Raw genomic sequence first — 26,577 nt, 5'->3', positions numbered from 1 at the left:
AAAATCTTTAAAATAGTTTTTCTCATATTCATACAGATTTTCTTTGACTTATGCAGATGTGAGAATATGACAAATTGGATGTGTTTGTGGGATGCTAATGTGCTCACATGTAAATGCAAATATGCATGTGTCTCTGTACATTCTCCTTAGGGTTTATTCTACCGTGTTCCCCAATGGTGGTGTGCTGTTGCTTTCATAAATTAGAATTAAGGCCCATGTGTGTGTATAATATATACACACATATATATAAAACAATTGCTTTAATGCTTTTTGGCCACATTACAGGTATTCCAAAGTTTGCTTCATTTGTGTTCTCCAGATCTCTTCATGCCAGAGAAAAAAAGCCAAGAAGGAGAAAACAATTTTTTAAAATTATTTCACTCCTACAATGCTTGGTCTGAGAATGAGCCAAAGGAGCATTTCTTATGACTTATTTTCCTGTTCCTAAAAAACTGAGATGGCTGTCTATTTAGGAGAGCTCTTTCTTCTCATCAACTCGGAAAATTAGTGCATCTCATGATGCTTCTGAACACTTCTTGTTTGTTTGTTTGTTTGCTTGCTTGTTTTTTTGTTTTTTGGGGGGCCAGTATATCACTGAACTGTTATAATGAAGTTAAGTAAAAAGCAAATTCGATGATGTCAGCTGAGGCATAGGAGCAATGAAACTAATGCAAATGAAAGGAGGAACTCATCATTACTAGAGGGAGGTGTCCTGTGCTTGCGAAAACCTTTTATTTGCTTTTAAGTTATCTAATGACAGTCTTGCAGTGTAAAAAAAGCTGTTTCCGGTGTGTTCCTCTCTGCAAATGAAATTGGAATAGACGCAGAAAACTTGATGTGAACCGAAGTAAAACTTGACTACTTAAATAGGATTTTGTGTAGATTTAGTGAACATTTTGGTCTTTTAAGGCATTGTGACAAATTTAAGCCCCCAGGAGCTTCAGGGCTATTAATCTAGTTTTTCCTTTTGACCCTAGATGGAGGAGTATTGCGATGTGACTCAGGAGATAAATTCAGGAGTGTAACTTTGTGACAAAAACCTGGGAGAGAGGGTCATCTTGTCTGCTTCATCTAGGAGATTTCTTCCCCCGCTTTCATTTTGAATCAGTCCAAGTGAGCTCACTAACTCAATAAAGATCCTGACGAAGTAAACCACCTTCATTGTTGCAGCTTAATCTGGCAAATCAGCTCCAGAGGGTTAAGAGTGCTTCTGCTTGTGAATGGATGATTATTTGATGCCAGCAGAGCCAGAAAGAGAGGTTAGTCTGATACAGATCTCTTTGCTGGGGTCTTATTTCTGCCAAATTTGCCTTTTTTTGGGAGGCACAGCAAAGACTTAGTTCTGTTTCACAGCTTTTGTGTGGCACTGGAAGGCTCAGGTGGCTACAGTGATGTACTTTGACTTCTGCTCAAGATCTGTGTCATGAGGGGGGTCATGACCACCTGGATGCTGGACTTTGCATCTGCAGTTGTGAAAGTCTCTGCTGCTGTGTGGTACATCCTGAGGTCCTGAGCTCAAGGTCTATTTTCTGAGATTTTCCATGTTCCAGTGTACACCTGTATTTAATGCAGAGTTACAGTGTAGGAAATGCCTTTAGAAAAGATCTGCTCAGGTCACAAGTCTAAACAAACAATGAAGTTTCCTAAACATATCATTTGATTACATGAAACAAAAGAATGCACTACTTCAAGTTACCCAGTTTCTCTCATGGAAATCCTAGAGAAACAACACTGCTGGTTGCATTAACCCAACCTTCCCCATACCCACAACTAGAAAGCCTTTTATAACTCTTTCGTTTTAAGGTGTGTGCTGAGGAATCATTAGCCATCTGTCTGAAAATTTGCTGTGTCATCAAAGAAACTGTTTATTTGAAATAAGGCAGGATTATAATACTGAGACACTTCCTAGTTCTTAATTCTCACATAGTATGAGATGTGAGGTACCCTGTTTTTATCTCTTTCTTTGCAAACAGGTTAGCAGTCTTCCGAATAGATTTGTCACTCACAAATTCTAGCTTTTTTTTCCTTAGTAACTTGCTATAAACTTTTGAGTTGCTTTTCAGCTTGCAGATAAAACTAATTGCTTTTTCTAAGTTCTTAAATTAAAAAAAGAAAGGTTTAATTTAATTACTTTATTACCTCTTGTGACTTGGGTTGAGAAAGGTAAGTGCGCTGGGTAAAATAGAGTTTTTAGTCTAGGAAAAGGTTTTGGGAATATGTACCTAAGGCATCTCTGCGAGGAGCTAGTTTGGGTCCAGCAGATGAATTAGCCAAGCTTCCTCCTCTGCAGGACTGGGCATTTGTCTCTGAAAGCAGTTTAGTCACATCAAAGGAGGGGAAATCTTTGTTTGCTGGACAGTAGGAGCTGCAAAAGAATTTGGAGGTTGCAGTGAGTGCTGAACTATACACAGGGCAGTGTCATGCCAGAAAAGCAGTGAAGCTGATACCCTGACAGGATGCTACTGAGTAGAAATAAAGAGTTAATACTGTTTACATAACCTAATAATGAGAACACCTCAGGTCTTCTCCTTTCCAGAATATGCTGAGAATAAGAAACATCTCAGAGCAGAGACAAAAGTGGTTCTAGGCCTGGAGAACAGACTTGCTGTAAATGACATTAGGAGGCCACTAGAGTTACCTCATTAAAGCAAAAGTGAAGTGGCTATTTGATCTTGCTCACACAGGGAGTAAAATGTTTGGTATTACTGGGTGCTTAATCTCAAAGGCAATTATTCAGAAATCCTGTGCTGAAAACTAAAGTTAAACAAATTCAAACTAGAGAAGAGGTGTAAATTTTTTAAAGTGAGGACAATTAGCGTTTGAGTGGCTTACCAAAGGAAGTAAAAGATTCTCCGTTTCTTGCAGTCCTTAAATCAAGATTGGATGCTTGCCTAAGAGATATAAATGACTACTAGCTATTTATTCAGCTTGGTATAAGAATCACTGAGTGAAGTCATATGGCTTGCATTATATGGGACTTGGTTATACTAGAAAAAGAAGAATTTTAGGGATTATTATTTATATGTGAAATAATTGTTGTTTATGAAGATAGTAAATACAGCAACAAAAACATGTGTTTCTTCTTCAGTAGTCATATTTTCCTTGGATGTATGCATGTATCAGTCAGAATAGCCGATGCTTCTTTCAGTTTTTCATCCACAGGCTTAAATAATACCAGCTATGGTTTTTTATGTTTTGCTCTGTATGAAATTAGGCTGTTATTGCTGTTTCTGGTTTAGCTTACAGATTCTTACACTAGCCCACTTATTACTCAAATGCTTTAGTATCAAACGCTGAAGTAGTGTTTAACCAAAAAAACCCCCACAAACAAAAGAACACCAAACAATCTTGTTTCTTTTAGAAATTAAATAAAAAAAATTAAGTTCTATTTCCAACTTTTATATGGGAAACCAAAACAGAAAACTGATTTTATATTTCCTTCAATTATTTAGAAAGCCTGAATTAACTTTACTGTGCGTAAGAAATATCTTAGCCTACAGATTTCACATACATATATCTGCATAAAGTAAAAGTGCATCTTAAGGTGTTTCACCTGGAAGGACAAAGTGGTGATCACCTGGTTTATTTCCAGGTAATGGTGTTAGAAATCACATTTTTCTGAAACTGTAGAAACAGAATGTCTACAGAGGTCTCATTGGTTTTAAAAGCCTATCCTAATAATCCCAGAATTACCAAGACAACTACAACAAAAGATCTAGTCTTGCATTTAAGTTACAGGCGAAGTAATTCCATTTGAAATTTATAAGAGCTAACTCTTAACTTCTGTAAAGACAGCCTTTCCAAAAGTACTTTGCCAAGGCTTAGGTGTCTTCAACCATCTGTAATGGATTACTTTCTCTTACTGCATTTCAGCAAGCAGGGTGGTGAGAAAGCCTTGGTGACAACGACACTAATGCAATAGGCATGAATTTTTTTTTTCCCTTTCAATTTATTTTGGCAATCTTGCAAGGTGTGGGGGGGAAGCAGATCTAAATCAGCTACTGAAGCCTCGAGCATGCTGAGTGCACTGTGATATCTTCTCTATGTAATGTCTTCTGTAATGTAATAATAGGGTGGGTATTAAAAAGCTGCTTAGGATCATGCCCAGCTTTTCAATGTGCTTTATTTTCCAAAAATTACTCCATAAAGGGCACGGTGAAAGCTGGCAGAAAAGACGTCTGGGCAGTGGAGCCCCAGAAGAGATGAGAAGCAGTGGCTCTGGCAGGCTGCTGTTGCTTGCAGGGCTGCAGTGTTGCAGGACAGATGATTTGAAGCAGCGGCTGCTCCGCTCACAGCCCAACACTTCAGCTAATTCATCACGGGGCTCTCGGGCGCTCCGCTGGCGCAGACTTTAAAGGTTGAGGCAGTAAATAGTTTATTGCCACCGAGGCCTGTGGAACATTGATCACTGCTGAATTCCCTCTGTTTAGATGTAGCTTCTTTTGAAATATGCTCTGTAGGTTTAGTCTGAGAGCAGGATAATTGCTGCGAGGGCTTAGGGCTTGAAAGCAGACACTGCTACAGCCGGGGCGCAATGGGTTGCCAAGACAGACTGGTGTGAAGCGTTACAGCATTATGTTTTCTTAATTCTCAGGGCTTGAAAGGAGCAATAGGAAAGACTGTTTTTTGAGGCATGGAAGGGTAAAGTCATGAGGAGTTTGCCCATTTCATACCTATTAATAAAATCCTTGCTGTAGTCCTATTCCCAGCCTCTCTGGGGTGCGTGCTGCAATTTAAGGCATCTGATGGTTCTCTTTAGCCTCCTGTGGAGGACCTCCTTAATTGCTGAGCAATTAAGATTTTTTTCAGTGTGTGAATTGATATGGTGAGGTTGCACTCTAGAAAGTACTCCTGCTCATATTTTGGGTTTTTTTAGTATTGGGTTTTTTTTTTTTTAATGTGTGCATTTGCCTTATTGGCTTTTCATTACCTGTTTTTTCCTTTTTTCATACTGACAGGAGGTGTGGTGTCTCTTTACTCATGCTGTTAACTAACAAAAATCAAAAATTAAGAAAACTGTATGCATTTTTCACAGCCCACTTCTGTATAGGATTCTTACCCTCACCACTGTGTTTCTGAAACGTGGCTGGCAGTATCCTGTCAATATATAGTGCTGGTTGTGTGCCAAACCATATTTTTGAGTGCCAGGTTCTGCCAAAACCTGATCTAATGACTCCAGGCTTTGGATCCACATTGACTAATTTCTCTAGCTTGAGAGAGGGTTGTGGGTTTGGGAGGGCAGGTTACAGCAGCACCTTAAAAATATTCAACAACACTGATTGTATGTGCTTAAGTTTTTATGGTCATATGTGATGATATGACAGTGTATATCACATTTTTGGTGATGATGTTCTCCTTAGAAAGGGGAATTCTCATGAGCTTGAACCCTGACCCAACCGTCAACTCCCCTAGGATGAAACTCTTTGTCCACGGGGAACTTCTCAACTTTGTGCAATACATGTATGCACTTTAGATTCAAGATTAACTCTGGTTAAGCTGTGGTTATTTATATTTACATCATTTATTTATTTCTCAGCAAAAGCCTGCAGATAAAGACTCATAAAGAATAAGACAGTTAAGAAATTTTAGAGAAATTTGAGCTTGTTGAGTTATAGTTCTGTAGTGTGTTGCATATGAATACAGCCTTTTAAAGAGAAGTTGCAGTCTGGAAAACATGCTGATAGATTTGGAGCTGTTGATCAAAGATAGCATTTGCACTCTTTTGTTCTAAAACCAGAAATGTTACCTCAGATTGCAAAGAAAGGGAGATGAAAGACATTTTCATACATCATAACTGGAATTTTGTACTAAGCTCAGGTTAATAAATTTTTCAAACTGTACTGGAATATGGTAAATTGATTCCAAACCCTAATTTTAAATGTATGAATTGGTGTGACTCTTGGGGATGTGCCGGCCTGAGAGTTGGACTCGATGGTTCTGTGGGTCTGTTCCAATTCAGCTTGTTCTGTGATTCTGTGGATATTTTGATAGAATTTTGAAGAAAAAGAAAAAAATCAAATAATAAAAATTGAATTCCTGTATTTAACAGGTTTCTATAAAATTCAACACCAAGGCAGTAAAGTGAGAAGGGAAAAAACCAACCTGGTGAGCAGTCAATCAGTTTCTCTGTATGTGGCCTTAGTCTTTACTGAGAAAACAGTACCTCAGGCTTGGCAGCTGTGAAATTTTTAGTTCATCTTTGCCATAGAGCAGATCACATTTTTTCCTCATTTAGACAGGGCTGTGAAGGGATGATGGATGAACTGTAGACTCATTGTGTTAGAAATACCTATTTAGTTTTAAAAGCTCAGCCCCTCCTTGTCAAGGCAGTCATTCCCTCTTGTAACAATAGAAGAAATATCATGAAGTCATAGTTCAGCTACAGTGAAAGACTTCATTCAAGGATTTGATGAATAGCAAAGGGAAATGTGAGAAAAATAATGTGACAGCTTAAAACTTTTTGTTATCCCCTCCTTTGCTGTCTTGAACTGTAAAATTCTCTATATTTTTAAGGTTAGGTGAGAATTCCTGATGCAGGCAGAATAATTTTCATCTGAGGGAGGTTTTGAGGATGAATTTGCAGATTTTAAAGAAACAAAGAATTAATCTGTACTAAGCCTTATCCTGTTAAGGGTGTGCATTTTAGATCAACTGTTGCTTCATCTCTGCTCCTTAAACAGCTTCAGTTTTATGATTTCTAGGGAAGAGGAATTTAATAAATATTTGAAACAGACTTCTGAGGTACAGTATATATTTGCTCTACTATGTGCTGAAATGTCTTTAAATACAATTTTATGAGTGTACTAATTTTCCAGATACTGAATTTACTACAAACACATTAATTGGATGGAGTTTGAATTTTGTGGGAAGCTATACTTTCAAAAGTGGTGGTGGTTGTTAAATGTCAATGGTAACTAAAGTCGGGGGGCAGTGTTGGGGACATACAAGACTCCAAGGATCAAATTGTTGTCATTTTGGCATGGTATCTAATTGGATCTCATACCTGTCTACGCTAAGTTCCTGTGATGATATATTGCACAGTATTTGGTCTTGTTGTGCAGAGAGCCAATAACATCAGTTCAGCCGAGAGAATCGAGTATCTGCGTGTTCTGTCAGCTCAGGAAGAAAATTCATTGTTTATTTCTTCTTTCTACAGGATAAACATGCCCTGTAAATATGTTACTAGGCTGACACATTGATACCCTTTACAAGCATAGTAGCTGTTTTCTTCTTAAATTTAGCAACCTTGTAACATTAAAAAAAAGGGGGACCTCATTTCCATACACCAAAGATGTAAGTAGATAGCAGTTAGTTAGAGTTGGGTATACCTTGGCCAAGTCTGTTTACCTGAATCTGGGGATTGTCTTCATGGCCAATATATCTAAGAAATCTAAGATGGTTTGATTTTTTTTTTTCCCCCAATAAAACACTTCCTAGCACTATCTCCCTAATTTTTTTGGAAGAATTCAGACTTTTACAAGATAATACAGGGAGTATTCCTTCAGTGCTCTCTAAGGATGTCTTCTAGCACTAGAAACAGAAAAAGAAACTTGTAGGTGCGTGCAGGTGGGAATGTCAAGCCATGTTGCTCGTTTAGCAATAGCATATTTTATTTGAATTTTCTGAGGTTTAACCACATTTTGTTTGTTGTGTTTATTAATCCCATTACTGTATTAACTACAAGCTACTAACAAGTTTGGTTTATGCATGTATGTGGATTTTTTAATGTGTGTATTTGCCTTGTTGGCTTTTCTTTACCTGTTTTTTCCTTTTTTCATACTGACAGGAGATGTGGTATCTCTTTATTCATGCTGTTAACTAGCAAAAATCAAAAATTAATAAATCTTAACAGTTTTATATAAATGAGTCCACTAATGTAAACTATCAATCTTTCATTTTTCATACTCAGATGTACACCTCTTTCCCTTTCCTTTTACTCCCACCAAACAGAGGAGCAAAGGAGACAGTTCTTGAGGGTGTGGTTATCATGAGTTAATTGCAACCCTGAGGGGTTTGAGACACTTGGGTGCATTTCATACCTTTTAGCTGTCCAAGGATGAGATTTTCACACGAAGGCTCCACCCCATGGTATTTTACTTTCTTATTGCATAAATCAGTCTGTGTGCCTAGGGATCATTTATCATTTCCCTAATATTCACCAGGGTACAAACAGTACTGTTCCAGTTCCATTCAACCTCCTTATTTCTCCCTCCTACTCTAGTTTAAAAAAAAAAAAAAAAAAAAAAAAAAAAAGTTGGCAAGATGCTAAAATTATATAATGGCTGTTCTGTATTTAATGCAGAAATCATACATTATTATAAAAAACTTTCACCCTTGAGTACTCTTTGTACTTCTGAGAACATGATATATGGCTGACTAGTGCACTTAGCAATGATGACTTCATTTAAATCTTTCAGTTTCTGAGAAAGGGATAACTGCCTAGAATCTAACTGGTATAAAAAATACATACTTTCAGATGCAACTGCTGTTAAAATCAGCTCAAATTTGTGTGTGGAAAGTGTACTCTTGCAGCATGAGAGGTGCTAAAATCTATAGGAGTGGAAAGTGAAACACTTGCTGAGGTTTTGCTTTCATGCCAAAGCTTTTTAATTTTTTACCAATTATAGAATTTTTCATCACCATTCACTATTTACATTTTTCAGCCTTCCCAGCCCAGCTTCTTTGGTATACTGGTGTACAGGATCAAAAATTAACTAATGTTTCCCAACTTCCCATATGACACTTCAGAAATTTCCTCTATTCCTCTGGCAAACAGGCAGCACCAGTTTGTTTCTCCCAATGTTTAGTGGGTCTTTGATGGAACTTTTTTGTGTCCCAGATGAGGATGCTCAAAGCCCCAGGGCAGCCTGGGGTCAGCACACTGGAAATTAGCTAAAACTCCTGCCACAGCCACGAGGTGTAACATTCTTAGCTGAAGTCAGGGTTACTGCAATCACGGGCCTTAACTTGCGGTATTTTTTCATCCAGCCATATTTCTCAGCTATTCAGCGTATTTCCCTCATGGATAATCACTGCCTGGAATGACCTGTGCAGCAGGACTCTCTCAAGTGGCCTGTAGAAGCTCTGAAGATTTCCCCTTTTTGTATGTGCATTTTGTAGGCAAGTTAGTGCCATGACATCTTCTTTGGCTTAGTACTATATGATAAAACTTAGACTGAGCTTGATTTTTTTTTTTTTTTCTTGCCTGATGGACAAGCTCTGGAAACACAGTTTTTTTAGTTTCAATTAAATACTTGTGAACACTGGCTTTCTTGGAAGGACATGGTGACTGAGTATGCTGTTTTATAGGGGCTTGCAGGCATGTAGAGAAAATGTGTTGGAAGGGAAGATAGGTTGAAAAAAAATCCTGAGATAGATTTACATGACTCCTTCTGCATTTATCTCTTCTTGAGATAAATGCACCCTGTTGGCATGTGCTTGTGATCCTGCTATTTCTTGACTGAAATATCCATGAGTCATTGAGAAAAGGAAAATCATGATTGAAAAGTGCTAATTGAAATAAAATATTTGCATACAATAGGGACGTGGCATCTGCCTGAGCTATACATTCTTTTAAAACTAAAATGCAATCGTTCACAATTTTACAGACTTCTCCTTATTTGTCAAATTTGATGTTTCCACTGATCGTGTCCAATGACTTGTTCAGTACATTTTGGCAACTTAGTCCTGTCTTCCACAGTGGTTTTCCAACATGCCTCGTCACGAGGCTGCCAAGTTCACTTTGAAAGCTGACAGAGCTTTTTATACATTAGTCAAGTCTTACTCAAAGCTGCTCTGAGAAAGCGTTTTCTGGCACCTCAAGTGCCACCCTATGGTGTAGATGAAGAGAAGCACTGTATTGTGGAGGTCCAAATGATCTTTTGTCACTTCTAGCACTGCTAGAGACAAAAACTGCAATGCTGGTTTTGGGCACAGTTGGGGGCAATAAAGAAATACAGTGTTCTTAGAGGTGAGAGGCAAAACTCAGAAACTGGTTGATGAGGTTTTGTGATTAGTTGACTACCACGTCCCTTTTTCATGGATGGTTTACGTTAGTGTTCAGGTGAAGAGCAGGTATTATTCCTAGTCCTTTTCTCTGTGTTAGAATCCAAGAGATAGGTGAAAAACAGGGCTGAGGTTAGGGTTGTGGGTTACAATATACAAATCAGTTGCAGTGTTCTGCTTTGATTTACGATCACCATGGCTCCTGAGTGCCAAAGCTGCCTTTTAAAATTTATGTCTGTGCATTGTTTTCTAAGAGTTGTAGTGAAGAGGCTTTAGTAGTCTGTAAAAACTGGAGGAATAAAGTAGGGCAAAGGGAATACTAGCAGAAAAAATAACAGACTGATTTATTCTCTGAGAGTATCATCCTACTTGTTCAATAAAGTCTAACCAGAGGGTCTCATTCCTTTAAGCTCTCTGCCCCTTGGCCTCTTCCCCCTTACCTCCACATACCTGTTGAGACACATGTTTTTTTCAGATTTTATCCCACAGGTTTCTTCCTCACCAGCCACCCACATCCTTTTAAGATAGCTGAGTTGATTAAATAGAACATTTTATGGGGGGGGATTGCCTAGGAGTTCAGAATGCTCTCTATCACACAGAAAACAGCAGTGTTCTCCCTGAAAAGATGCAACTGGAGAAGATATAAGGCTTGTGGTTTCCAAAGTACTGTAATCACACTAAAATCTGAGCATTAAATGTGGGAATGATAGTGTCTTCCAGTCCAGTAGCTTCCTAGACAGGATGAAGAACTATCACAATCAACCTTGAGGTATGTAATTACTACACTGAGTTTACTGAAAGCAGTTTCTGCAGGTTTATTACATCATTCACAACAAAGCCGTCATCAGCTACTGTGTTTGTGGATGCTATTAATACCCATATTTTAAAATTAATCATATGTAGTGCCTGTACATGCACTATAGGTAAGTGCTTCTCTGTCAGGGTTCACCCACTTTAGCATTTCAAGGGGTGTGGGTGGTTTTTTTGGTTTGTAGGTTGCAATTTTAATAAATTTGAAGGATTCAGTGGTTTTGTTTCAGGGCTAGTGTAAACCTCAGACTCTTTTATTTAGTTAAAGAATGTTTCTAAGTATCTTTAAGTAGCTGTTCTCAAGAACAAGTAAATGGAAAAGAATGCTACTGGGTTTTAGAATTGTTGTCCTTTCTTTGAGTTAGATTTCAGAGTGAAATTTCACAGAAGGTGACCTTATGCATTGGAAGAAAAGGCAATTATTTGCCCTGTTCAAAAGAGAGAACTGAAAAAACCAAACGCTGGTGACTTATTTCTTTGCATGTTGTTGCATGTTTGTTAATTTTCCCAGTCATTCTTGAGGAAGTACTGGAGCAGGAGCAGGGAAGGTGGCAGCTGTGGGAGCATGACTTTTGTCAGTACAGACATAGCCATCCAAATTTGTGCTGTGCAATTAGCCATCCCAATTTAATTCTTAATGCATATGCAGTAAAATTGAAAAAAGAAAAGCTTGGCCATTAATTGCATAGAAGTCTGAGGTATGCTGAAAGAATTCTAGCTAAAGAAGAGTAGTGTTGTTTTTAATTGATTTATGGTAAACCAGAAAGTAGAACTAGGTCTGTAGAAATGTGACACTAAGAAGTATTGTAAGTGATGGCAAATAAGGGGACAATATGGACTTACTGAGGAAAGTGAGTGGACAAGAAATAGGACTGAAGTGATGGTGTTTATTTAGAAAATGTGTTTCTGTTGTACTTGTACTGTTTTAAACTGATTGTATGAATTGGGCAGATGTCATTTGCCTTCCGAGATGGAATATTAGAACTCTTTTGCCACACAGATGCAGCTGTTGGACTCTGAGCCCTAAACTCCCTTCTTGGATACTTCAAGGCAGAGGTTGTTCCCCAGATGGAATCACAGCATTGTTAAGGCTGGAAAAGACATCTAAGATTGAGTTGAAGCACTGATCTAACACTGCCATCTTCACTGCTAAAATGTGTCCCGAGATGCCGCATCCGCACATTTTTTAAATATGTGATTCCACCATTTCTCTGTTGTGCCCAGGACGAGAAGTCATTGCTCTTTCCTCTCTGTGTGTAGGCACATGCTTATTAATTTCCTCAGAAACTCGTGTTCTCATTTGTCTCCCTGAAGTCCTGTTCTGGAAGCTTCTCCTCAACTGAATCACCACAAGCTGCCAGGTGTGGTCAGAGCAGAGGTAGCTCTCCAGCCTTAGGCTGTGATGATGACGATTTTTGAGTAGCTGACAATAAAAGAGAGCTGAGATAAGTTGCTTTATCTTGCATGGTTTAGGAGTGCTTCCAGACAACATTACCTCAGCTCCACAGTGGAATGGTAACCTGTTTTCTTGCAGTGACTTGGCTGTGTCTTGGCCCCTGTAAGGGCCCATGTTCATGGGCAGTCTGTCTGGTTGGGTTTATGGTCTCATTAATGAGTAATACATGCACACTGATGTAATTTTTTTTTTTTTTCTTGGAGCATCCCTATGAAGCAGGGAAACTCCTTTGACCCATAGTTATCTGTTAGGAAGCAGGTAGCAATTCCTGTTGTTCAGAGGAGGAGAAAATTCCTTTATTTTATTAAATTAAAAATCACAGGTATTTCCATAGACTAAAAGGTATAATATTTTATTAATCATTATAGAAAGTTATATTTTTAATAAATTAAATGTCATAACTCTATAGATGCTTCATTCAAAGTGTGCGCAGCTTAGTCAGAATGAATTATAGGACTTTAACAGCAGTCAGTGTTTTTTTCTCATCTTTTTATCATGAGCTGTGCTGCATCAGTAACTAGTTGGATGTAGCACAAAAAGGTATCCCAAAATAATGAAAAGTATGACTTGGAAAGCTGGGCAGACAATTGATAATGCAGATAATGGGTGGACAGGGGCTAATAATTAAGAAAAAATATTCTTCATTAAAAAAAAGTTTATGTATTTATAGTAGGTTTTCTCAAGTTTTTCAAAATCAATTTAAGTGATTCTACAAACTGCGTAGCTTCAGTATTTTTTTCTGGATTAAATGCCCTTAAGGAAAAAGACCATACTCCATAATAAAATATGTCAACTCAATTTATGAAATATTATTTTATTTTTTCATGAAGGGAGAAATATTTTTGGTACTTTAGAGGTATCTGAGAAGCTGAATTTTGAACTGCTTTTAAGTTTTTTTTTAACAGTGCCATTTGGAATAAAGAATTGCGGTCTGGGAAGTAATCTTCAGTGATAATAAATGCTGAAAACAACTTTTCTCTAGTTGAAAAGGCAGAACTTCTGACATGCCCCATAAACCAAAGGATGTTTTACCTCATGCATGAGTAGGAGGTACAGGAGAGTCAGGCAAGGTCATCACTGGCAAAGTTTTGGGTTAATTCTAGCTCCTAGACAATACAGAAATGCTGTCAATATTGTGTTAAGCTGTGTTTTGAAGTCTTGTTGGCCAGGAAGGCAGAGAGAGGAGAGGCTGTTGTTAACAAAGCTTTGCCATACTAGGTTATTGCTTTATTCAATATCTCTCTAGACATCCACTGAAAGTCTTATCAAAACCATAAAGCAGAGAGATGGTGAAGATCTGGTTGCCCTTTCTAGGGTTTGGGGTTTTTTTTCTTTCTTTTTTGCTTTTGACGATGTTTTTATCACTAGTGTGAAAAACATCCTTCAATATGTTCTGAAAGTATCAAGGAAGCAAGGACAAAAGTTTTTAAAAGATCTTCAGAGGTAAAAAAAGAAAAAACAACCAAAACTATAGGATAGTTGTCATGTTAGAATTTTAAATAACCTGAATGTTTTAAATTAATGCCTTTATACGTGAAAGTGAGTAAGAATGGTGCTAGTTCTTTGGAAGTGACTGCATTCCCTGCGTGGACGTTATTCATAGCTCTCTATTCCCCTGGCACATATAAAGCAAAATGAATTGGCTATCTTTTTACATCTCCCTTTGAATGTTCTCTAGTGACTCTGCAAGTTGCCCCTTTTTGTCTTTCTATTAAATAGCATTTAAAGCTTCTGGCACAGCTGGACTTGAGTATGTAAGAAAGCTTTTAGGGTATTACAATGTCATTAGCTATTGAAGCTACAATACTTGAGACATCGAAACCCATCCTGACTTTGCTGCATGTGGCATGTGCTTAAAAGTTTGGGTACATGTGAATATTGTTGAAGCTATCCCTGAACAAAACCATGCTGACAATGAATAAAGAATCAATGCTGCTTTTTTAAAAGCTTCTTTTCTAATCTCTGTAATTTGAAACTGAAGACTTAGAACAGTGGGTCAGAGATTGTTCTGCAAGATAAATCCCTTGCATCACATAACCCTGACAACTCCCTGGTTCCATCAAATTAATAACAAATGGATGAGAAGATAAGCAAAACTAATGGGGAGGTTACATTTTTGTGACAAAGGTTTATGGCCATACTGAATCTCATGTACTGTGATATCCCTCCTCCTTTTCCTCCTCCGCTTTGGTATTTTTTTTACTATCAGATCTGAGCATTCCTCTATCTGAATCTCTTCTTTGGAGGAGTTATGATGAATAGCAAGCTGAACTGCATGTCTCCAGAAAGCTGCTCTGAATAACTCTCTACTTTTCTAGTAGGAATCACTGATGTTTTACAAGGCCAGGCCTCATTCTTGCACACTGTACATCCACTTGGATGCTGCTACATGTTTGAAGATTGAAACATACTGCTGTAATCCTGTCTCCCTCTCTTCTTAAAACTGTGCAATAATGGAGTTTGGCAGCAATGACTGGATGCCATCTGGACTGGATCTTTTCACAAAGCAAGACCAGCTTACAGCAGGTGGCTCAGGGTGATGTCTGATTGAGTTTTGGGTGGAAATGCTATGGATGGTGATGCCAAAGCCTCTCTGCGCAACCTGTTTCATTGTGAGACCACCCATGTTGTGAACTCTTCTCCCAAATATTTAATTGTAATTTCATATGTTCCACCTTGTGTCCATTGCCTTTTGACCTGTCTCTGGGCAACTCCCTTTTAATACAGTCTTTTAAATTCTCTTGATTCATTATGACAGATAGTAAATGAGCAGAGGGGTAAACAATTTGCAAGTTACTTCTATTGGAGATCTGATCCAAACACACCTTTGAATCCAATGATCAAGACAACTGTACAAGGTGTAGGAGACTGTTTTATTAAAATGGAGAATGGGTATTCCAATTGAAGGATTGTGGCATCAAAATCTTGAAAATAATAGGGAGCTGGTAGTTTTTCTATAGTTCTTCACTGGTCACACATAAGCCAGCAGGATGCTTTAGAGGCCAAGGGGAACGTGATGATCTCAAGAGTTCAATTTACAACTGCACCTGTAGTTTGCTGGGGAGGAATCACTAAAGAAATGGAATAATGGATCCAACTTTCAATTCCTACTGATAGGGGGCCAGATAAGTATGAAACTTTACCTACTCGTAGTATTTCTTCATGCTTATTCTCTGCTCTGGGTTGATTTTATTTTTTCTCTTTTCCACACAACAAAAAGCAAATAGCAGTTTTTGCTCCTAAGAGGGAAAAAGGGAACCAATTTTAATAAAGCCAAATTATTTCTCTTTAAAGATTATTTCAGTGGGTTTGCATCAGGAACTTAAAATTAATCTGGAGGAGAGTTGTAAGGAGGACTTAGCCAAGACAAGCCACAGAAAACTGCTGAATGAATATACACTGTGGAATATGTTAGAGGGCCTCTTGATCCTGATCATTGCAAATTTCAGGTGCACAAAGGAAGTTTTTATAGAACCTGAAGATCATGAAGGATCATTTCAAATCCCCACACAACAAAAAGGTTATTTTTGTGCTTTGGTTTGAGCCTCCACAGTTAGAGGCGAAGGTGAAGGAAAATGTTGGCTCACTGATGTCAAAGCCAAACCTTTAACCACTTCAGGAAGTCTCTCCAGTCACACAGCCTGCAGCACATAGTGAGAACCACATGTGAAACTCCACCATAGGACCAAAATGTAAGCACTGGTAGAGAAATAGCACTGGTTTTATCAACTGCACTGCTTATTCCTTTGCATCCTAAATAACTTGAAAATTCATGTTACCCAAGCTCTTTTGCTGCAGCAATATTGTGAATGTCTTAGGCTGACATAAGTTTTAGGAAACAATGCTGACTTTTGCTTCCACTTTTAAAATCTTTTCTATGCTGATTCTCCACTTGTAATCATGCTGTCCAAATATTCTAATTTATACAGATCACTTTTTTCTTTTCTGTCTTGCTGATGAGAGAACAGAGAAATAAATAGGAAAGAAGATAAATCTACAAAAGGCATGTTCATTTTATCCAGAATTTCAATCACTACTGTTTTAGTCTGTTTCTGTTTAGCTAAGAAATTGAATAGGGCTTTAAGATATCAAGAGTATCACTTAGTAATAAGCAGTTAATAGCTATTGAATGGATTATTTTTGTATATAGCAAAATATATAATTGTTAGGGCTATTTTGTATCTTTCCGTTAGTTTTTCTGTCGGGTGAGAGGACAAGCATTCATTGAGTTAAGAGATTGGGGGGAAGAGGAGTTGTCATGTTCTCTTAGAAGCTTACCTGACATTTTCTTTTTCATCCCCTTAACACAGCTCAGCTCCCCCAGGTTCTTTATATTTCATAAAATCCCTAAAATATTTTTTCAGTGTGTTAAGACTTCACAGGAATTCTTGGCCCATATTCTGTATTAGATTTAGCAACTGGAATCTTATGCTTTACATGCCTATTCCTGGGGATTGAGCAGCTTGTTTACTGAGATGGTGTAAGTGATCCCAGTGGTTTTTGTTGGCAGATCCCAATATTTTTTATTGGAAGGCACACTGAGTATTCAAAGCAAGCAGAACTGATTTTAAAGAATGCAAAAAAGTAACCACTGTGAAACTTGTGAGATTTGAAACATTTTTAGAGCAGTTTTTCTGTTTTGTGATTTGCTTTCCTAGTATAAACCCTTTTTAATGACCTGATACACGAATCTTTCTCCTTTATGTTTATCAAAGAATCTACCATAGGTTTTTTCAAAAGAGCAATGATGCTCAAATTGATAATATAGTTAGGTTATCCACCTCTTCTTTTAGAGTTAAAGAATAATAATTTACATTTATATAATCTTATTTCTTCCTGGGGCCTCACATAATCTTCCCTCTTATAACACCAACCTTCCAGAAATCCCATCTTCTGAAACTGAGAAGACTGTAAGAGATGAAATTTCAAACCATTATTTATATTCCTTATGTAGAGCATTGAAGAACGTTCTGCTAGTGTATACTTTTTTATTGAAAACTAATAATTAATATTATCACAGCTTGTCTGTTGGACTATTTTGAATGACAAAGCAGAGATGAAGAGTCCCACAAAGCCAAAATTATGTGTGCACTAAATTGATAACTTTCAGAGTATCACCATTGCTGACAACACCACATGGGTCAGAAGCAAATATTATTAAGTCTTGTATATAGTGTTTATGGACATGGTAGGAATGTGGTCTTGTGGAGGGTAAGACCCATATGTTTCCGTCTACATAAGTTTCAGTAAGCTTTTAAATCTTATTGGGGACCTTGCTAAGCTTGGTTTTGAATGATTAGTTGGGAAACATTGTATTTAAAGCAGTGCCATATTAAATTAATATCTCTTGAAGAGATTGAATCTGGTGATTATAAAGAGAAATAAATGGGAGGGGGGAACACAAGAGTCAGAATTCAAAAGGTAGAAACCTCTTCACAAAACTCATTCTGATTGTAGCACCATGCAAGAAGAGATGTAATGTGGTACGGTGTATTCATATTGTGTCCTGTGCTTGCAGAAGTGTTATAACTAATTAAACTATGCTTTTTTCATGAAAATTTTATCTTCCTATGCTAAGTCTTGCTGTGGGAATTTTTTCTTGACTAAAAATGTATTTGAAATGTACTATATTAGGGATGAATCCAGCAAATAAGATCCTCAATGTGTAGAATTCTCATGTGCAGAAGGAGTTAATTTACTTTTTAGTATTCTTTGAGGAAATTCTACAGTGTGTTCAGAACCCAAAACCCTGGAACTTGGTGTACTTTTGTCAAGTGTCTCCTTATTTTTCTTTGTCATCTTGTAATGACACACTTATCACTACCCACTGAATGAAATAAATCTGAAAAATATACTTTTATAGTTTTATAGCATCTCCAGAGATCAACAATGACAACTGCAAAAGCGTGGTGTCCTCACTGTACATGGGAAGCGAGTGCCAAGGTCACTCAGACTTCGATGTTCCAAGAAGACAATTTCAGTTTTGTTGGTATGCCATGATTTCCCTTTGGCACAAAAATCTGTCCAAAGAGGCCAAAGTACTGGATCCATTACTTCAATACTTTGTGAGAAGACTTTCAGATTTAAGTTTCTGCTGGGTAAAGAAGCTTCTTTTCCTTAGTCCAGTCATTACAGAAACTCCATGCTTTCTTGAAAACAAGTTGTAGTTTCGGGTCTTGCTTTGTGCAGTTGAGAGAAAGAGAGAGTTTTGGATTTTTGAGGAAAGAATGAGGCATCTGTCTTAGGTAGCTCAAGTGAAAAATGAGTGTGTGTAAACAGTTTCTCCAAAGCATGATCAAGAGTATCTCTATTATGTTTTCTGCTCTGACTGACTGCTGTCTTTATTGCTGTAGAGGAAGACAGTCTTCCTAATTCAGACACTTAAGAAAGTTGTCATAATTTAGGCACTGTGAAAACTCTCATCTGTAGGTATTAGTTAAGCTCTTTTTTTCCCCACTGGATAGGTGTTTGATTTTTCATAAAACATGACTTGGTTTTAGCCTTTATACACCTACCTTTGCAATAATATCCATGAAGTTTTTACTCTTTCAGGTAGTTCCACTCAGCTCAGTGAAGGTTATTTGTAAAAGTAACATCTACTGAAACTGGTTCTATATTTGATTTCCATAACTTAGTCCTCTTTTGTGTGTTATACATGCATGTTGTTTTCTCTTGCACATACATCCTTCTTAATGAAGCCCCTGCTTTTTTTTTTTTTTTTTTTTTTTTTTTTTTTTTTTTTTTTTCCTTCTAGTCTTTCTGCTAGTCTTGCACAAGATAACATGTATAAGGAGAGGAGAATTATGCTGTAAGCAATGAGTTATCACCTTTTTCTGGTCTTCCCTGATTTATTTATAACTACTTAATTGATCAAGTACTTCATAAAACCCTTTTAATTTTTAACTTTTAATTATAATAAAATTGAAATTTGTGTTGCTATTATCTGTATTTGCAATTTTAATGCCCCAGCTTCCACAGAGTCTCTTAACAGTCCAGAATTTTTGGTGTTGGATGTTTTAGTGGATAAAAGCATTTTTTAAATTTTTCTGAACGCTATTTTTGTCTAACCTGCACTCCAAAAAAAATGTACTTAGTAGTCTGAGTCCTGATTTTAGTGAACAGCAGTCTGCATTACAAAACAGACACAGAACTGGTGGTTTCTGCTTGGGGACACTCAGACCCAGTCAGCGTGGGGGCACAATGACCTCACACCCCAGGGAGTGTTTTCTGAAGGTGAAGACTGAGGTCATTCATCAGGCAATAGGGAAAACCATCTCTTGTGAAACTAGTCTCTATAGCAGCCAGAGAGAGCATTTCCCAGTGCTGCTGTGGCCTCATTGCCCCCTCTGGTTAAGAGATTTTATAATTTGGGATCTCCTAGACTGCCTCAGTTGCATGTGCTCTTTGCTTTGTTGTGGAATATGGAAGCAATGATTTGCATTTTAGGGTGATGTTTTAAGTATGTTGCTTGTTGGAGACAATACTTTAATATAGATAAATTCCTGATTCTGCTACAGTTACTGTGTGTTTTGCCTTTCATTGGAGAGCTGGGAAATGTGATTAATACACCAATTTATGTTTGTTAGTACATTATTGACTGTGCCATCTACTCATTAAATGCTTTCCTAAGAGTTACTCTGATACTGAAGTTGAGAGGCCTTAAGTGGCTGTCATCTTTGTGCCAAACGGATTAAAACAAAAAAATGTGCAGCCCTTCTTGGTAGATCAGTGCTCAATTTCAGCTGGGTCATACCAGGTTAATAAGACAAAGCATCAGGTTTCCTTTTGTGTTGGGTTTTTTTTTTTCTCTTTTGGTTAAAACAAAGAAAAAGCAAGTTTGATTTTGTTAATATCTTTACCTATTTTAGCTCAAAACTGTCAATGAACCTTTTTATTTTGGAGCACAGTAACACAATTAAGATTATTTCATATCTGTATTAAATTAATCATAAGTGAAAATTCAAATTAATCAAATTATTTTCTTTCCATCTGCTGTGTAAATAATCCTTAAACCTCCAGTGGTTACTGAATAGGGGAAGTGGCTTAACAGGAGAAATTAATACAGGGCTATCAGTCTGAATCAGTCAGAGGGGACATAGGTAGAATAATTCTTTGGGTCAGGGCCATGAAGGAGACTGCTCTAAAAGCCCATTCCCCTTTACTTTTTGTGACATTGGCAGTATAAACAGGGAACATTTTTTCAAAAAATTGGCATAAGCAAAATCCCCTGTATTTTGAAAAACTGGCATAAGCAAAATCTCTGGTTTGGAGAGAGGATGTAGAAGGAAGACAGAACATGCCACTGGGATAGGCACTGGTGGGAAAAAAATTCTTCAGAGTCCAGGAACTTTGTTGGAACCTCCAAAAAATCAGCCTGCACCACCAAAAAAAAAAAAAAAAAAAGCTCTCTACTGAACATGTTTTCTCCTGTCTGCAGATTGGGGTAGTCACAACACACCTCCTACCTTAAGCTTACCTTTTCCAGATGGTTTGGGGTTTTTTTTCCATCTATAACTGCAAAGAAAGAAATTAATTTTTTTTTAAACACTCTGAAAGCTTAGACTTAAGCAGTGCTTGTGGCATAGGCCACAAGACAAGCTCATTGTAGAGATAACTACAAATACTGGAGTGGGGAGAGAAAAAGGAATCTTGGCCCACCAGTGGACATGACTTCATTATCATACTTTGAAGGACATGTCAGCTGGAGATGTCAGGGTGTTTTTGCATACCTCTAACCTTTGTCATCATATTTCATGATCTCTGTAAGCTCTGTGTAAAAGCCACAGCTGTGGAACACCTTGCTCAGGTAGTGTTGGGGGCCTTATTTGATAGCAGGTACTTCTACTCTTCTCTGAATTTTGATGTCTGTTTAAATTCAAAACCTTGGACCTTGTTTAAAGTCTGGGGGAGAGATGGGGTTTATATATGTTTGCGCTGTCATGTTCTCTCTCCTTCCTATTTATTTTTAAAAATATGTTTTGGGCAATTATAACCAAATTCGAGTGTGTCAAAGATATTGAGCCCAAGTGAGTGTTGTGGAAACTGACAGCTGTGGAGATGAGTGCCTGATAACGTTCTCACCCATGGGGAGGCTCACCCTTTACTGCACGTGGGAAAATAATCCCAGGGAACACCAGTCTTTTGGTTTGGCTATTTATGGAACTACTTCTTTATTCTTAGAAATCCTTTGAGGGTACTTTTGTAAACTGAGTATCTGCTCTGTACAAAAGTGCCTAGATGGTCTGTGGCAAGTGATGTATTGCTTTGGTTGGCTGTACATGATTTTGGCATGTTCTGGTGCCCTAGTAAAATTGATGGCTTTTTGTTTCTTTCTCTTCCCAAGATTTCTTTCGACCTAGCAGAATATACTGCTGACGTTGACGGCGTTGGCACTTTACGGCTCCTAGATGCTATTAAGACCTGTGGCCTTATCAACTCTGTGAAGTTTTACCAAGCCTCCACCAGTGAACTTTTTGGAAAAGTGCAAGAAATCCCTCAGAAGGAGACCACCCCTTTTTACCCAAGATCGCCTTACGGTGAGGAGCGTCGATGGTGTGTGTGGAGTGTCTGTCTGCTCTCCCTGCTCATGTCTCAGGGCTGAAGTCATTTGGGAGTGAGATTAGAATGATGATAGAGCTAAAGTGACTAGACATGTCAAGAGGCATACCTTTATGAATTACTATATAAAAAGTATTTGCTGCCATTGCCTGGGGGTTGGAAATTAGCATCTCACTTCACAAGACCTTGTTCATTCAGCTCAGAGGTGAAGAGCTCTTGAAGAAGGGGGGCATAGGGTGACTCTTCCTTCACTAAGGGTTGTGAGGCACCGCTGAAGTGATAAGGTTTCATATTTTTCCTTGCCTGAATGAAAGACTCCCAAGAGCTCACTTCTTCCTTCATGAACTCATATGAAATTTGAAACACTTCTTAAAGCAATGGGCATGGAGGATTTTAGTGATACAGTTTCAAATCAATTTGAGTGTTAAGGCTCCAGATTTTCACTTTCATTTCTCCAAAGTAATTTTGGTTTTGTTTTGGTTTGGGTTTTTTTTTTAATTAACGGAGGTCACTACAGTGACAGATTTCACACGCTCTGACCATATTAATTATATTGTAAAAGAAAAAATGCTGTGCTTGAGTGTGCATAAGAAAACAAGTAAGAAAGTGCCCTGATGTTTCCAGGCCAGTACAGAGGCTGCTCAGAATATGAGTATTTTCCCATTCAGCTGCTGTTTATTTGGCTAAGTTTTTTTCTGTATAAAATTTGGCACATATAGGGAACTGATCAAATGCCAAATCACTCTGCTGTTGAAATATGGACTTCACTCTACATGAGACAGACGTGTGTGTCTGAGCTGTGTATGAGCTGATCACGTATACAATAATGTTTCAAAATTATTTTTACAGGGGCAGCAAAACTGTATGCCTACTGGATTGTGGTGAACTTCAGAGAAGCCTACAATCTCTTTGCTGTGAACGGTATCCTCTTCAATCATGAGAGCCCCAGAAGAGGTTAGAAAATCCATGTGAAACAGTTTCCAGCTTTGCATATATCTGATTGAAAAAATGGAACAATGCATCCACAGGTTTCATTTAAACTTGCCAAAATTCTGTAGGGAAGGTGTCATGACTTGCAGCCTACTCATGGCATTTGATCCAGCCCTCCTGACAGTCTCAGAGCTCAGGAACAGCAGCTTTCCCTTCTGAGCATTATATTCCATTTTGTAGCTCACGAATGCCAAAGGGAAGCTGGTGTATCTAATTCTTTGTCCCTCTTGACAATAAGTAAAGGCAAAAATATTATTATTACACATTTAAAAAGGCAGGTTTTCTAAACATTTATTTGGGTAACTATGTAACAGATGCAGTTTCAGGTGTGACATGTTCAAGACTTTAATTTGTGTATAAATGTCAGATTGAGAGGCAGAAATAATAGATGCTCTAAGTTCATAAGAATAATTAGTACAGCCTGGTATATTTTGAAGGAATTTTGAATTATGGCCCATACTGTTTTACAAGATGACTTTTAACACATGGCTTTAAAATGCCTTTCAGTTTAATCCTTAATAGCAATGCAGCTTAAATTCCACTTAATCATCCCTTTTCCGCTTGCAGTACTTTATGAACAATTAATGCTGGTATTTAGTTTGAGTAAGACTCCATGGTAGATTAGAAGTCTCTTTTACAATGACAGTTTTCCTCTGCCCTTTAAGTACAGTGACTGTAGAAAACACTCTAAAATTAAACTTCAAATTAACACAGAAAACTGGATTCTCAGTGCAGAAGCCTTTTATTGTGGTCTGTTTCTAAATGAAAAATAAATTCAAGTTTTACAGGAATGTAATTATATAAATTATAGCCTGGCACAAAATATAAGAGTTTTAATCATATTATCTTATATAAAACAGACCATAATTTCATCTCTGCTTAAAAGAAAAAAAAATAAAAAAGAAGAGAGAAAAGGAGTCCATGTCAATAGAATTTAAATATTAATTTCAGTCTTTGGGAGTCACAGCTGTGAAACCTCATCATACAGTGGCTAGGCAGCATTTACAGTAATTGGTGGTAGGAGGTGGTGTATCACTTCACTGGAGCAAATGAAGCACAAGTTCAAAATTAAAGGAGAATCATATTCAGTAGATTATTTCATTTAGAAGCCCTAAATACTTTGCTTTCTATTAAAGAGTCTACTGAGGTGTATTCACAGTGGGCTGTAAACTAATGGTCAAATTGCCCTGATTTATTACTATGCAGTCAAAACATTCTGACCATTGTAAAAAATGTGGGAATATGCCATAAAAAATATTAGCTTGACATGATTTCTAATAACTCCAAGGAGCTACAAGATGAGATAGAAATTTTATAAGCACATGTAGTGTTTCTGATGCTCTTCTACAGGCTTGTGTCATTTTGAAGGAGGAAGACTTCAGTACTCTTTGCTGTTTTGATCCCTCTGATGTTTCTTCCTGCTTTGACACTACTGCAATTGAGTTTCCAATCTGAGGTCTCTCTTCAACACATTTAATGTCCCCATGGAGAACTCAAGTCTGTACTTTGGAGTCTCAGGCTGTACTTTTCATTGTGTGTCTGCACTAGGTGAAGTTTTGGGCCCTTAATGCCAAGAACAGGAATCTGGTCCTAGGAATGGTTTCAGTTGGCTCTTTTTGCCTTAGTAGGAGTACTTGCCATGAGAGCAACTGTAGCCACAGACCAGTGTTATTTGCATAGTGTTTTTGTGGGTAAATGTTTGGAAAACTATACAGAAAAGAAAATGAAATTATGGTAGTTTTGAGATTGCTTCTTGATAACCATTCATCACTTTCCTAATATTTTTAAATACTGCAAAGGCACTTCAGGAGGAAAAGAAGATTTAACTGGAATTTCTAACTCCTATGCAAAGCTGGTAATATCTATGGAAGTTTTATAATGCTTTATGGTTTAGCCTTTTTTTGTACTGGTTTCAAAGTCTGGGAATGCCTAAATAAATCCATACATATTTTCTTACAATATGGTATACCACTGTTTCAGTTGGTTTAGGGTTACACTGAATGCATCAAATACAACATCCCATTGATGGTGATATTTTTTGCATCTTGTCCACACAAAACCTAATGACCTAAACCTAAGGATTCAGAGAAGAGCAGAAGGTTTCAGCAGTGCCACTTGCTTAGGTGCAGAATTAATCAGTCCTGGAGGACAGTGAATATCTGAATGTTAAATCATACTTCTGAAAAATTCTGTAAGTTTTGTACACAAAATATATTTTTGGGGGAAAACTGTAAAGAGAGAAACTCTAGTATTCCTTGTAGTCAGGGATCCATGAAATATGCTACCCTGGAAGGCAATGGTAAGGATGAGCAGAATGTATTTTTCATACCTTGGAGCCTTCACTGTGGGCTGTGATCAAATACAGAAGTATTTGCATTTGAAGTATGGGTAGTCATGTTGAAAGATGGTGAACTGCAGTTTCTCCAAAGCTGGTCACTGATATTAAATTGAACAAATAATTGTAGAGTTTGCTTCATGATCTCTATTGTAAATGAGTGTTTGAGGTCACTCAAAATCACCCACAAAAGTATTAGCAAAAATGGGTTTAATATGAATTTATAAAAATGTGACTTAACAAAGTTTGATGGAAACGTTTATTCCATGACTTACTGCATGGATGAAACATACATATACTGAGTTAGAATCAGTTTGGAATGATTTACACAGAGACTAAAAGTGCTGAACTGTAAGGGAGATCCATTGAGTCATGAAGTTTCTAAACTTCTGATGCAGCTTTGGTGCAGCTACTTCCAGTCTTAGTCTCAGACCTTTAGAATGATTTATGTCTAAAAAAATGATTTTTTTCATTCATTAGTATTAATTTGGCACGCTATCAGCAACTTACTGAGCATCTGTTGTGAATACAGGAGCTCTCCACTGTGATACCTCAGTCTCAGGAAAGGAATCTCAAACCTTGAGATGAGTCCCAGATCACAGGGAAAGACACTGCAAGGCAGTCCATTTGCAATTTAAATAGAACTAAAACTGCACTTATCCAAAGCTTTTAGTAGAAAAGTCTTTCTGGCTCAAGAAGCAACTTTGAGAGGTTTCCTAACTCAAGGGGAAATCACTGCCACACAGCCATGCTGCTTTGCAGAGAGAGCTCAAAGAAGGTTCATTTAGACTGTCATATTTATGGGATAAATTGGTTGGCTTGTAGTTGAATTGCACATGATGGGAAAGGTATGCTTGAGACCCTTTGGACTGTCTTTGTTCTTCACTAGCTGAGTCTTGGAAAAACCACCCACTATTTATGTGTTCCAAGCATCAACGCACCCTGGCCTAGTCTGCCCCTTTATGGTTTTCTTGGAGGAGTTCTTGGCCCAGCTACAGCTCAAGTGTTTGCATGCTTTGGGGCCTGTACCTACCTCACTACTGCTAGTTTGGACTAGGGGGCCAAGTGCATCTGCCCAAATCACCCTTTATATAATGTTCCAATAATGTAGAGCTGGGGCAGCAGTGCACAAGCCTAGGGAAAATGGGAACTGTCTAATCTCAAGAGCTGCTTCCCTATAAAAGGAGTTCAGGAATCGACACCTCTTCTTTCAGAATGCCAATTCTTCTGAGCCTTTCCAGTTTAAACTCAGAAAGGAGCACCAGCAGTTAATCTCATGTAGCCTGTATAATATTAGGAAAGTCTTGCACAGAGTTCATAAGGGTAAAGAATGCTTAAGTCTAATATGAAAGGTTTCGTATTTCTCAAAATTACAAAGGCTTGAGAGAAGTGCTGGATTTGGGAACATTTGGTTTTCTACTTT

General features: G+C 37.7%; 1 protein-coding gene across 2 annotated transcripts in view; it reads left to right on the top strand.

Annotated features, from left to right (window-relative positions):
* GMDS (GDP-mannose 4,6-dehydratase) overlaps window positions 1–26,577 on the top strand; it is a 405,745-nt gene that overhangs the window by 130,635 nt on the left and 248,533 nt on the right. For both annotated transcript variants that reach the window (XM_066325722.1, XM_066325731.1), the window contains exons 5-6: window positions 21,615–21,807; window positions 22,679–22,783. In XM_066325722.1, the coding sequence (XP_066181819.1) occupies window positions 21,615–21,807; window positions 22,679–22,783 (298 nt within the window). The remainder of the gene's footprint in view (window positions 1–21,614; window positions 21,808–22,678; window positions 22,784–26,577) is intronic.

This window comes from Sylvia atricapilla, chromosome 1, assembly GCF_009819655.1.
Source record: "Sylvia atricapilla isolate bSylAtr1 chromosome 1, bSylAtr1.pri, whole genome shotgun sequence".
Lineage (NCBI taxonomy): Eukaryota > Metazoa > Chordata > Aves > Passeriformes > Sylviidae > Sylvia > Sylvia atricapilla.
The sequence above is the reverse complement of the archived record's forward strand: the minus strand, read 5'-3'. Positions and strand labels throughout refer to the sequence as shown.